Below are 14,278 nucleotides of genomic sequence, written 5' to 3'. Positions count from 1 at the left end.
TTTGCGATCCCGGGGGCACCCGTACAGTCCGGGTTGCCAGCGCCTGCACCGTCGCACAAGCCGTGCGTATCTTATTTGGACTCTTCAAAAACTCAACCCGCCGTCCCGATGGAAGCTCAATGCAGGCCTGGTCTATGAGAATTTTGATGGGCATTTTAGACAGAAAGTCCGTGCCTAGTAAACAAGGAACGGCCAACGATGATGATACAAAAATGGGACCCGCCAATTTAATGTCGCCAATACAAATATTCGCTCGAATCTGGCCGATGATTCCCAAAGATCCCCCGTTCGCCACGTAAAATGGAACGTCCACCGGCAGAAGGGGTCGACATTGGACGGGAAGAATATTATAAATAAGGTCCGAAATGATAGTGGCCGACGCACCCGTGTCCACGAGCACCCGGACCTCAACCCCGTCAATGTACCCCTTACCACGGACGACCCGGCCGACGCAGCCACTATCCTGTGGGCCAATTCGGACCACTCGACTGCCTTCGGGCCGTACGCGGACCCCTCTCGCCGAACCGAACCCCCGGTGCCCATACACGGTCCCCCCACCGCTAAGCGGCGACCCGAACGTGCCGTGCGTGTGGACCGAACGTGTGAGGTGCCGCGACTTGCCGGGTTCAGCTGGGATGTCTTGAGGCCCTGGTCGTCGTCCGGACGTGGTCCCGTGGTGCGTTGACGCAGGGCCCGGCACCCGGACGCGACGTGGCCCCGAAGGCCGCAGTTGTAGCAGACGACGAGGGACGTCGCAGGTTTCGGTTGCTCCAGCTTGCGGGAGGAGCGTGTGGGCGAACGACCTCCCGTTCTCCACTCCCCCGGCCTTGAACCAGCGAAGGCCTCCTCCCGAGGTACAGCAGGCTGAGGTTCGATGATCGTGGCGGCCGGTGCCCCGTTCTCCACCGATGCGCAGACGACCGTCGGCTTCCGCTTTAGGACCTCGTAAGCGTGAATACTCGTGGCAATCCCCAGGGAGCAGATGTCCATTTCGTCCGCCGTATTAATGGGAACTCCCAATCCGTGAGCCAGCGCCAGCAGCTGCTCCGTCACCATGGCGTCCTTCCCCTCCTTGTCCATGCGGGGAAAAGCTGAGTCCACCAGGGCGAGCAGCGCCGTGCGATAGGCGAGCGTTGTTTCTCCAACCACCTTCCGCCGATCGTAGAACTGGTGGCGACAGGTCGAGGGCGGCCCGAACACCTTGGCCATCAGGTGTAGCGCGGCCTGGAGCGTTGAGCGGGACGACCTCGGGGCAGACGTGAAGGCCGCAAGCGCGTCGTCGTCGAGCATCGCTGGCAGCGCGCGCAGGGCAGTGGTGTCGGACCACCCCGACATTTCTTGATGCGCGATGAACCGTCGCTGGAAGGCTCCCCAGTCGCCCCCGTCCGCCTTGATCGTCGTCGTCGTCGTTGGAACGATTTTCCCGCGCGCCGCTGTGGTTGTAGAAAATGTCGGCTCCGTCTGCAGGCGCAAAATGGAGAGCTCCGGCGCTCGCCGATGACGCGGGCTGCGCTGTGTGGAGATCTCTGGCCACGTGGTGTCCGCGTTTCCCGCCAACCGGTGGCGGACCCTCAAAAATGGCGCCAACTCCAAAACTTTTGGCGCGAAACGCCTTATGGCGGGAACCCTCCAGCCGCGCCGCCTCCTCCAACCCCGCAGGCGTTCCACCGGCCGCTGGAACGGAGATATCCGCCAAGATCGCAGCGGCAGCGAGCAGCAACTCCGCCAGGCGGGAGTGTGCGTCCTGCAGGCTGGTGTCGGAGGCAAGCGGAGCATCGGCCATTTCTGCGAAGTGCTGCATCGGCGGCAACTCCTTGTCCTCTCCTCCCGAGGGTGGTGTCACCGGTACGCCGTCGTCTCCCCGGTCTTGCACGTGGGAACGAGAAGTCTTCCTTGTGTCCATTCTCCTTGAAGACAGGTTTACTTCTGACGCCAGTTGTAAAGTAGTAACTCGGCAGGAGACGACTTCACGGGTAGCACACTCTTTATTTTCACCAACTTGTAGTTACACGGATGACTAACACCCTACTTCGTTACACGGGTGACTAACACCCCACTTAGCTACTCGGGTGACTAACACCCACTTAGCTACACGGGTGACTAACACCCACTCAGCTACACGGGTGACTAACACCCACTCAGCTACACGGGTGACCAACACCCACTCAGCTACACGGGTGACCAACACCCACTCAGCTACACGGGTGACCAACACCCTCCTTAGCTACTCGGGTGACTGACACCCACTCAGCTATACTGACACGGGCTCTTACGCCCCGTAGCCTTCCGGGACACACCCAGCCGGGGTGCCCGTCTCGGCTCTGGGTACCACCGTCCCAACCCACACGGGCGTCGGACTACGGTCCCCCAGTCTCGGCTCCGAGCCACACAGGGCCCCGGTCCTCACAAGGACGGCGGGACTAGGGGTCTCGGGCCACTACCTCCTCCACCCCGTCTTCGGTCTTCAACTGGTTAACACTGACCACGAGTGCTCTCGCGCGTCTCCCTTTATACCCCTCCTGCGGACGTCGCTGAGAGCACCCACTTATCTGACCAATCACTGCGCACTCGCTACGATCCTCTTTTCCCAGCTTGTGTCAGCGCGCCTTACCACCGGCGCGCGCGTCCATACCACGCCCACATCGCGTGCCCAACCCCGCGCCCCGTGATCCATCACTGTCAGCGCACGTCAATACCACCACTACAAGTGCGTGCGTGTTTGGGTTTTTACTCTGATGATCGTTGCTTTAGTGACTGTAAGGGTTTGGAATTGGTTCCCACGCACGCGTTTCTATCTGTGTGCACGTGACAGAGTTTAGCGGATCAACAGCGAATTAATAAATAAATAACAACGCCAACTTCTGCAGCGCCGTAGCATTGCGAGCCGTTCTCAAATCACCGAAATGTTTTGGCGACGCTGCGTTCGGCAGTTGGCGCACAAACAACAATAAAACAATCTCAGCACATTCGTAGAGTCACTCTACCTCTTCTCCAGGCTCGAGATGTGCTGTGAAGAGGGGCTATTGCTCGAAACGTCGCCTGTTATATACAGTACTACATTCTAAGGCCACACAGTGTCATGAATAAACGTGAGTTTTCATCATTGTTAAAAATACGTGTGTATTTGCACGTGTATATATTTGTGTGCATTTCAGTTTCTCCGTTTGTAAATGATAGTGTAACTCACCACAGAGTAGCTATGCCAGTGTGTTTATATTTACTACCCAGACCCAACATGTCACATCACCCTATCTACTGTGTACAGCTCAGATAAAGTACACGTGTGTGTGTTGCTGTTACATACCCTCACCATGTACTATAGCTAAGTTATAGACAGTGCATAGTGTGTTGTATAGTGTGACGTGTAATGTTGTTACATACCCTCACCATGTACTATAGCTAAGTTATAGACAGTGCATAGTGTGCTGTATAGTGTGATGTGTAATGTTGTTACCTGTCAACCCATACGGATTTACCCGTATTCTTGTACAAGGAAATTATGTAAAAACATTTTGTTTGTCTGTTTGTTTCTCCCTTGTGATGGGACTTTGTAGGATGAACGCTGGGATTTATAAGGGACACGGGGTGACCAATCACGTCTGGTCGGTCCGTAATAAAGTAGGGCACTGATAAGGGGTTGACGGCTCTGCATACCCACACCATGTGCTAGATCTGAGCTGTAAACAGTCAACGGCGAGGTTAATGTGAGAAAATGATGAGAAGTAAACTCCTCGGTTCTTTCGCTAAAGTCACGTAGATATTTTTTTTACCGAAACAACCAAAGAGTATGGATTCCTGCAGTCATAAAAGCTTCAAATCAAGCACGATGAGAAGCGTCTGTCGTCAAAGTAAAACGTCACATCGGTGATGAATCGCGCGTAGTGAATTGAAAGAGACATTGATGAGGCGTCAACCATTAATGTTGTATAACAACAACAACAGCAGCAGCTGCTGGGCGTCAACGAGCTGCACCACTCACACGCCGTTCGCCACAACGCGCTACAGACGCAGTCCATGGCGACACGGAGCCAAGGCGAATTCGCCGCTGCACTCCGACAACAAAAAAAGCGGTGGATAAAGCAAAGCACTTTCTGGCAATCAGCCGAATGTTAACAAGACGCAGGGAACTACTAACTTTTATATTAATATATACTGTAGATGTCCATAATGCAGGTTATTTGGGTTAGATGGTTCACCCCCAATAAAACTGTATAACGGATATTGGTCGCGAAAGTTTTACGTGTTAAACTACTGTGGATGTCATCTTCTTGGTTCTTTCGGTAAAGTCACAGAGAATGGAAATAATAAAAATAAAACATAATAAAATAATTCTCACGACGTTTCGGCCACAACGCAAGCAGCCGTCCCCAGGTGAAGAACAGGTCTGTCAAGACGACAGAGTCTGAATGACACACCCCAGGCTTGGAGCGTATATTTAAGCTGGGAGGGAGGAGGAAGAGTGCCTTGACAAAAGAATTTGCATATCAAGAGGAATTTTAGCATATTTATGGGAAATGCAGATATGCGATTAGTACTACTTGTGAAATGCGTAGGAGGTTTGGCGAGGGGTTTAAAGTTATGTTTGCCCGTGCATTAAGCAGGATTAGCAGCATCAAAGGTAGGGGATAGCAGGAAGCATTAATAAATGAAAGGAATGTTAATAGTCTGTAGCTGCAGTCACTAAACCACCACGTAAACAATTAAAGTATAAACTACATAGTATCATCAGTATACTAAATATACTCTCCAATAAGTTGAGTTACTAACAGTAAGTAATATATTACAATTCTATGTCGCAAAAAATATTATATTCTTCCAGCTAAACTTTATTCTCTTACATCAAACGGGTCTACAACGTACTATATACTGCCATAGACAAACCCAACATTAAATTATATACTGTATTGCTATACACCACTCTATACCTTATACATTGTAATATTACGCTATGTATTATTCTACCCACCCTACTGTATATCACACTGCTCTATATTCACTATACAATTATGATACTATATATTACTTTGTACATTGTATTAAACATTACAATTTTATACTATTTATTATTATACAATCCGCTATACACTATACCATTGACCGTCGCGTGAAAGATACTAAGAGGAAGCAACGAAATATGTCAATGGGAGAGTGGTGGTAGGAGACTTGCAGCGGAGCAAATAATCTATTCCCTGCGGAGAATACAAGATATATAGTCAATGCCAATGAGTGGACTGCGGTCTGAAAGTCACCGTAAACACACTCAGTTAAGATCCGAAATGGTTGATTGTGTCCTTCCAATGATTGCTGAGCCAGAATCCATCTTCTCGGTTGAAATTGTCTCTGTGTTTGTATATGTGGATCGCCTCATGAACGAAACTCTCATGGTAGCCAGATGGCTTGCAGAGAACATCTGTCTTGGAGAAGTCAATATCATTTGAGCCCACTGAATTGTAACAGTGATCTGCCACGGCTGAGGTGTTTGTCCTACCGTGTTTCAATTCTGCTTTATGTTCACGGATGCGGTCCAAGACATGTCGTTTGGTTTCTCCAATGTAACTGCTACCACAGAGGCAACTTAGTTTGTAGACGCCAGGGTACTGTATGTCTGGAACCACATCTTTTACAGATGGGATCAGATCACGGATTTTATGTACTGTGTTGAATCGGACCTGGATCTTGTGTTTTATCAGGATTTTGGAGATCTTTTTGTGACCCCAGCAATGTAGGGTAAGGTGATGGTTTTGAAAGGCTCCTCAACAGGATCCTTCTTGACGGTTGGAGTGATGGCTTTGCGGATTGTGTAGTCGGAATAACCATTAGCCTTAAGAGCTTGGCGTACATGTTTGAGTTCACTGGCAATGTGTTCCTGGTCGGATATGCATTGGGCTCTATGGTATAGAGTCTTGATGAGGAAATTCTTCTGGGATGGATGGTTGTGGGAATCCGGTTTTAGATAAGCATCCGTATGGGTGGCTTTCCTGTAGACAGAATGGCTCATTGAACCATCAGATCTCCTTTTAATTAGGACATCCAAAAAGGGTAGCTTGCCATCTTTTTCGACTTCCATGGTGAATCTGATGGCTGGGTGTATGGAATTGATGTGGTCGAGGATGTGTTATGGTGATGTGTTAACTTTCCTTGTACTTGCGCTACTATCATGTTTGTGTACTGTTTGTTATTGTAATGTTCTTACCCCGTGCTCCTACTGGACATCTGTTAAAAAAGTTTTACAGGTCATCTGATTCCTCCTGCAGTATAAATATTCCGATTCTGATGTACGTCAGTCCATAGATGCCAAATTAATATCTGTGATAGTAACAAATCGCGTTACTGGTATTGCTCACCGTAGCTGCTGGGCTGTTCGGAATGTACCACTCACTCAGCGGGTGGGGGAAGATAGCAACAATATCGCATTGACTTTAACTTTAAAATATAACAAACACAAACAAAGCAAGATACAAAATCACTGAAACTGTTATTGTACAATGATGAACAAATTCGAATTTGAATCGACAGAATATGGTAAAGTTTTCGTCATAAAATTGTGAAATAATGGAATAGAATCACCCCTGTGGTTGGTAATGGTTTCTCTCTCCGTGGGTCATCGCGGACAAATTATTTCCGTGTTCGTCTCCGCTGAGCTGCTCACACAGCGTCTCCTGAACAGTACACACCTCGTCAATGGTAATCAACATCTCACGATATTATAAACATAAAGGATTTTTGTTCGAATATATTCTATGAGCCACAGTGAGAAACTGTTCTGGGTGCATCCTCGGGTCATGGCGAGCGCAGCTCCCGCTGAGAACGTGGACCGTGACTTGACCTGTTCCATCTGCCTGGACATGTTTGACTGCTCTCCACGTTGAGCTGCGGCCACTCGTTCTGCCTCCAGTGCCTGGAGGACGCCTGGAAGGAGATAGACTCCTACTGCTGCCCGAAGTGCCGCAAGACCTTCCCTCGACGACCCCAGCTGACCAGGAACGTGACAATCGGCAACCTCATAGAGCAGCTGCGAGTGACTGAGACAATGGCTGCTGCTGGTGTTGTTTTCTGTGACAACTGCCCAAAAGGCAAGACGCTTGCAGTGAAGACCTGCCTCAGGTTTGAGACGTCCTTCTGCAGGGAACACCTCATGCCTCACCTGAAAAATACGAAGTTTAAAGATAACGTCCTGGTTTAATCAGATGTGAACCCTGAAGAACGCAAGTGCAAGAGGCAAAACGAGGAGCTCAAGTTCTACTGCAAGCAAGACCTGAGCCTCGTGTGCAGGGACTGCACCATCGCAGGAGACCACACGGGTCATAAGTTTATCACACTGGAGGATGAGCATCAGACACGGAAGGTGAGGCCCGCGTGGGTTGAGTTGGAGTCACTCCACCCTTCTCAGCAAGATGGCGGCAGCGTGATGGCAGCGTGTGAATGGCTCTGCATGAGTGTGAATGAGTGTGAACTGTGTGTGAGAATGTGAGTGTGTGTGAGAGTGGAGACGTGTGTGAGGGTGGGCCGTGTGTGAGAGGGAGACGTGATTTTTTTTTTAGATCGTTGTTGTTGTTGAGATCGCTGTTGTCCTGTGTGTGGTGGGGAGCGCGCGTGGTGCGCGCGTGTGTGTGTGTCACCCAGCGTTGTCCACGGCGTCGGTGATGGGTGTGTGTATGTGTGGTGAGCGTGTGTGCGTGTGGTGAGCGTGTGTGCGTGTGGTGAGCGTGTGGTGAGCGTGTGGTGAGCGTGTGGTGAGCGTGTGGTGAGCGTGTGGTGAGCGTGTGGTGAGCGTGTGTGTGTGCGTGTGGTGAGTGTGTTTGCACACACGCGGCTCAGGGGCCCCGGGCTGAGCGCGGGGACCACCACCACAACCACGGCCACCACCACAACCACGGCCACCACCGCAGCAGCACTAACCACAACCACCCACACCACCACAACAACAACAACGACCGCAGCCACCAACACCAACAACATCCGCCCACACCCCGTCGGGGCCTGCGTCGGGGCCTGCTCGAGGTGGCCTACTTCGAGGAGGCCTACTTCGAGGAGGGCGCTCGTCAAACAGGCGAGAAACCGTACATGTACGACGAGTGCGGCAAGACATTACTCGCGCTCGGCCTACCTGTACGTTTTCACGTGTGTGTTTAACTGTTGTGGTTTTTTGTTATTTTAAAGATGGCAGTTCTGCTGTGTATTCTACTGCTATCCCTCACGGCCATATCTAGTGCCAAACACAACTCCATCACTGGCAGCCCTCGTTATTTCGAGTCCATAGTTCAAGCTCCATTTGCCACTACACCTGCTAGTGAAACAGCTTATAGCCACTTCTACACTCCATCATTGTATTTTTTAAGCCCTATTTCTGTCCTATTACTTCACCAGCACTCCTTCCTAACTTCATTATGCTCTTAAAAATGTCACCATACGCAAGCAGTTGCTATTCGTCCAAGGTTCGTCGCTCTTCATCCATTCACAGAAAATACTTGTGCAAACTATTAATGCTAATTTTCTTATTTCTGGGAGGTATTGAGCTTCATCCTGGCCCAAATGTAAAGAACTCATTTAATTTTGTAGATTTTTCTGGCAGAAAAGGTGTTGGTGTTCTACATGTCAACATCAGAGGGCTTGTGATTAAATTAAGTCAACTAAAACTAGAAGTGGCAAATCTGGACCCAGACATTTTTTTAGCTTTACAGAAACATTTCTCACTCCGGTCGTCATTGACTTGCAGATTACGATTGACAACTACAACCTTTTTCGACTTGACCGAGGGTCTAAAGGAGGTGGAATTGCCATATATGTTCGTAGTACTATTGCATGTTCACCAGCTCATTCCTTGTTAAAGAAACATTGCTTTGAAGGTCTAGCTCTCAGCATCACTCCCTAAAAATCAACAGATATTGGTAGTGTGCTGCTATAGACTGCCTAGTGGTAAGGATGTTGAAGCTGGGAATGCACTGAGGGAGCTTATTGGGGGCCTTCCTAAAGGTGAAATCATTTTAATGGGTGATCTCAATTGGAATTGGCTAAACCCGCCGGCTGTGGCCCCAAATTTTGCAGTTGAATTTAACCTATTTCAATTAATAAATGTCCCTACAAGACCCAACCTAAAAAACCCGGGACAGTCATCTCTGCTTGACGTCCTATTAACAAATGCCCCTCACAATTTCGTGCTGACAGGTGTCCTGGGTAATAACCTTAGCGATCACTCTTTCATATTTGGGGAGAGATCATCAGCCAGACAGAAAGCCCCCCCTAAATTGGTTGAGAAGCACTCCATGAGACACTTCAGCATTCAGGCATTTACTAATGATGTGCTTCACTCAGATATTGACAAGGTCTGTGATATGCCCAACCTGACTACGGCTTGGAGACCTTCAGGTACACGTTTTTCCAAATTCTTAACAAACATGCTCCGTTGGTTAAAATTAAAACTAAAGGCAACCGCCCACCATGGTTTGATCCCTTGATTACTAAGCTCATGAAAACTAGGGACAAGGCTTGGGCATGTGCTCAGAAAAGTAATTTGGTCAATAACTGGCTAGAATACAGGATTTTAAGGAATAGATGCGTCAAAATAAATACGGCATGCAAAAAATTACTACTTCTCTTCCACTCTCCTTGAATCTCATGGAAATGCCAGGATTTTCTGGAAAACAATGAAATGTATCGAAAAGGCATCTAACACAGATAATCTGCCCGTTGAGTTTAACCGAAATGGGGAATATTTTTCAGATCCCCAAAAAATAGTTGACAATTTTAACCTTAATTTTTCTGAAGATGGTACCCTATTTGATAATGTATTGGGAGTCACCCCTGCTCATGCAAATTCCTACACCCCTATCCAAACATTAAGCGAATTTAGTTTTCAGCCAATCCACGAAAGTAATGTTCTGAAACAACTGTCCTACCTCAAAGGGTCCTCCTCTACCGGAGCAGATAGTATTCCCGTCTTTGCTCTGCTAACTGTTGGTCACCTAATATACAAACCTATAGCCCATATTTTCAACCTGTCCATCAAAGAAGCATCAATACCTCTAGAATGGAAACATTCATACGTTCGTCCACTTCACAAAGGGGGCCCTAAAGATGATCCAGATAACTACCGACCTATCTCAATTTTGTCCCCGTTGATGAAAATTTTTGAAAAATTATTGAACTACCAACTTATCAGTTTCCTGTCCGACAACAATCTATTACATCAAAACCAATCTGGGTTCCGAAAAAAATACAGTACCACATCTGCTGCATTAGATTCTTTGAATCACATTTACAGTAGCCTTGATAATAAGCAGTACTGCGCCAGTTTTTTTCTTGACTTGTCCAAAGCCTTTGATACAGTCGACCACAACACCCTGCTTAGTAAACTAAGTTGCCTACGTTTCTCCAAACACGCAGTAGAATGGTTAAAAAATTACCACTCTTTTCGCACCCAAACTGTACTCACAGATGGTTGGAGGTCAAACAAATAACAAAAGGGGTTCCACGGTGTTCAATCCTCGGCCCCCTCTTGTTCTCTATGTCAATAAATTGGGCACTGACCTGGATCATTCCAGGGTAAATCTTTTTGCAGATGACACGATACTGATTACTGCTGGCCGCTCTCTGGATGACGTGATTGCTAAACTCCAGGGTGATTTCAACAAACTACAACATCAGCTAGTTGCTCTTAAACTAGTCCTGAATACCTCCAAAACCAAGGTGCTATGCTTCTCACCAGGACTAAAGCAGGAAGTTATTTTTCCCCAATTACATTCCTTAAATAATTATCAAATAGATCAAGTCAAGATCTATAAGTATCTTGGGGTCATTCTTGATTCAAAACTGAAATTTGAAGATCACATTGATTATATTGGTAAAAATAAAAAAATAAAAATTGGTTTTCTGTATCGACACAAGCACTGCTTTCCCCCTATGTTCCGTTTGGAATTGATAAAAGCTACCATACTGCCTCTACTTGATTACTGTGACATCGTGTATAAATCAGCCCCAAGTACTGTACTGAAGAAGCTTGACTCAATGTATCACTCGGCCTTATGATTTGCATTGAACTGCCCATATAGGACTCACCACTGTGATCTCTACATTGGGTCAAACTTAACATCTCCCAATGTTCGACGGCTTGTGCATCAGATCTTATTTATTCATGATGTACTTACAAAAGAATCCGCAGATTACCTGCTGGATCTCCTCTCTGTTTCAAAGAACAAATTTGACCTAAGGTCTTCACTCATTTACCAGCTTCACATTCCCTATTGTCGTACAAATACTGGAGGAAGGGCCTTTGCTATTGATGCCCCCAGGGTCTGGAATGCTATTGCCAATAAACTGCAACTTGAATCGCTTTCTATGAGATCTTCACTTAAAACTGCTCTAGAGGAGTTGTACACCCCTAGCTTCCACCGCAATTTAGTAGCCTAAAATACAATGTTTCGCTCCGGATGATCGCCGCAAAGTATGATCTGTGTTTTAGTGTGCTGATCTTAAAGGTGCATTGAAAAATGTTGATACCCCGACTGATGCTCCTACTGTTGTGGAGTGACTCATGCAGCCAGCTATGGCTGCAGAATTTGGTAGTACATGTTGTTTACGTCGTTTATTGTGAAAATTCGGTCACAGTTCCTATGACCACTGTTTCATTGCTTTTATGGCTTTATTTTGGTGATTTTCGAAAAGTTTTTTGGTTTGGCCATGTTTGTTTGCTGTAGTACAGAGTTAGACTGATGGCCTTAATCTAAGTTGTCTTGTGGTTGTTGTTGTTTGACTTGCATCCCACTGGGATTTTTGCACACAGTGTTGGTGTACGGTGCTTTTTCTGCAATATTTTGATGTCTTTTCTTGGATTTTCTGTTTGCACATAGTCACTATAAGATGTATTCTTGTTCATGTTTTTGTTTTTTGTTTGTTGCGGTTGCACCCGATTCAAGAGCCGAATGGCTCACAGGGCTATACCTAATAAATGAACTTGATCTTGAACCGCTTTCTTTGTTGTCGGAGTGCAGCGACGAATTTGCCTTGGCTCCGTGTCGCCATGGACTGCGTCTGTAGCGCGTTGTGGCGAACTACGTGCGAGTGGTGCAGCTCGTTGACGCACAGCAGCTGCTGCTGTTGTTGTTGTACAACATTAATGGTTGATGCCTCATCAATGTCTCTTTCAATTCACTACGCGCGATTTTATCACCGATGTGACTTTTTACTTTGACGACAGACACTTCTCATCGTTCTTGATTTGAAGCTTTCGTGACTGCAGGAATCCATTCTCTTTGGTTGTTTCGGTAAAACATATCTACGTGACTTTACCGAAAGAACCAAGGAGTTTACATCTCATCATTTTCTCACAAAAACCTCGCCGTTGACTGTTTACAGCTCAGATCTAGCACATGGTATGGGTATGCAGAGCTGTCAACTCCTTATCAGTGCCCTACTTTATTACGGACCAATCCAGACGTGATTGGTCACCCCGTGTCCCTTATAAATCTCAGCGTTCATCCTACAAAGTCCCATCACAAGGGAGAAACACAAACAAATAGACAAACAACATGTTTTACTCAATTTCCCTGTACAAGAATACGGGTAAACCCGTATGGGTTGACAGGTTTGTGTATGTAACAACATTACACATCACACTATACAGCACACTATGTACTGCATATAACTCAGCTATAGTACATGGTGAGGATATGTAACAAAATTACACATCACACTATACAGCACACTATGCACTGTATGTAACTCAGCTATAGTACATGGTGAGGGTATGTGACAACATTACACACACGTGTACTTTATCTGAGCTGTACACAGTAGATAGGGTGATGTGTCATGTTATAGACAACCTCATCGCTTGGGGTCTGGGTAGTAAATATAAACACTCGCATAGCTACTCAGTGGTGTGAGTTACACTGTTATAGACACGTAGAAACTGAAATGCACAAACATATATACGTGCAAATACACACGATGGAAACTCACTCTAGATTCGTTGCTTTCGTGACTGCAGGAATCCATACGCTTTGGTTCTTTGGGTAAAGTCACGTAGGTATAAAATAAAAATAAATCACGTTTCGATTGCAACACAAGCAATGATCATGTGGGAAAACCACAGCAATAATTATTTTTTATCCCACTTAAAGCAAAAAAATAATTATTGCTGTGGTTTTCCCACCTGATGATGATTGCTTGTGTTGCAATCGAAATGTCGTGATTTATTTTTTATTTTATACGTACGTGACTGTACCGAAAAAATAAAGGATGATGGAAACTCACGTTTATTCATGACACTGTATGGCCTTCGAAGGTAGTACTGTATACAAAACAGGAGACGTTCGAGCAACGGTCCCTGTTCACAGCACATCGCGAGCCCAGAGAAGATGTAGAGCGACTCTACGGATGTGCTGAGATTGTTTTGTTGCCAAACGCAGCGTCTCCAAAACATTTCGGTGATTTGAGAACCGGCTCGCCATGCTACGGCGCTACAGAAGCTGGCGTTGTTATTTATTTATTAATTCGCTGTTGATCCACTAAACTCTGCCACGTGCACACAGAGAGAAACGCGTGCGTAGGAACCAATTCCAAACCCTTACAGTCACTCAAGCAACGATCATCAGAGTCAAACCAAAACACGCACGCACTCATTCAGAATCGCCCTCCTGCTTTATCTCTCAATTATGTCCTATTAATAGGTCCGTTGCCTGAAACGTCGTTTAATATATGTTACCTTTAAGGGCCATGCAGTGTTATTTGACGAACGCGTGGAGTTATTTTGTGACATCGAGAGAACGTCCCACGTGAACCGGCAGTGAGCACCGCGCATTCGTGCGTTTGACTGCCTTCTGATGCTCGTGGGTGCGATGCCTTGGCTCTGTTCTTGGCTCTGTATCAATGTGTTTCACGTTGTATGTTAACGTAAACCGTGGAAAGATGTAGATTTTAACGTTTTTATTTGGAGTGATTAGATGGTAACTCCCTCGCCTGGTCTGCAGGTCGTGGTTTCGATTCCGACCCCGATGCTTGCTGCATATTAGGAGTTTGCGTGTCTCTCTTTCTGCCCATGATCGTTTTTTCCCTCCACATTTTGAATCAACATCACGCGTTTAGAGTATTAGGCGACTGCTATACATTTCCACATGATAAGCCACTTCGTTGAGCTATCATCTGTGATGGCCAGATCGTTTCTGAAAAAGAGCTACATTGCTCAGTCTGCCTTACCTGGTAAAATATAACAAAATATAGTCCATAGTTAATCGTTTTATTGAACTGTTTACGCATGTGTCACTTGACACCATGGACACCC

The 14,278-nt window shown here is 46.7% G+C and overlaps 1 protein-coding gene across 1 annotated transcript in view; it reads left to right on the top strand.

The window, feature by feature from the left end:
* Positions 1–9,049, top strand: part of LOC133359458 (E3 ubiquitin-protein ligase TRIM7-like) — a 58,652-nt gene extending 49,603 nt beyond the window's left edge. Inside the window, exons 8-11 of the mRNA XM_061577874.1 lie at positions 6,896–6,995; positions 7,203–7,345; positions 8,002–8,075; positions 9,046–9,049. Coding sequence (XP_061433858.1) covers positions 6,896–6,995; positions 7,203–7,345; positions 8,002–8,075; positions 9,046–9,049 — 321 coding nt within the window. The remainder of the gene's footprint in view (positions 1–6,895; positions 6,996–7,202; positions 7,346–8,001; positions 8,076–9,045) is intronic.
* Positions 9,050–14,278: the final 5,229 nt, after the last annotated feature.

Source organism: Lethenteron reissneri, chromosome 65 (assembly GCF_015708825.2).
Source record: "Lethenteron reissneri isolate LAM-NWPU_2019-01 chromosome 65, ASM1570882v1, whole genome shotgun sequence".
Lineage (NCBI taxonomy): Eukaryota > Metazoa > Chordata > Hyperoartia > Petromyzontiformes > Petromyzontidae > Lethenteron > Lethenteron reissneri.
This window is presented reverse-complemented; position numbering and strand designations above follow the sequence as displayed.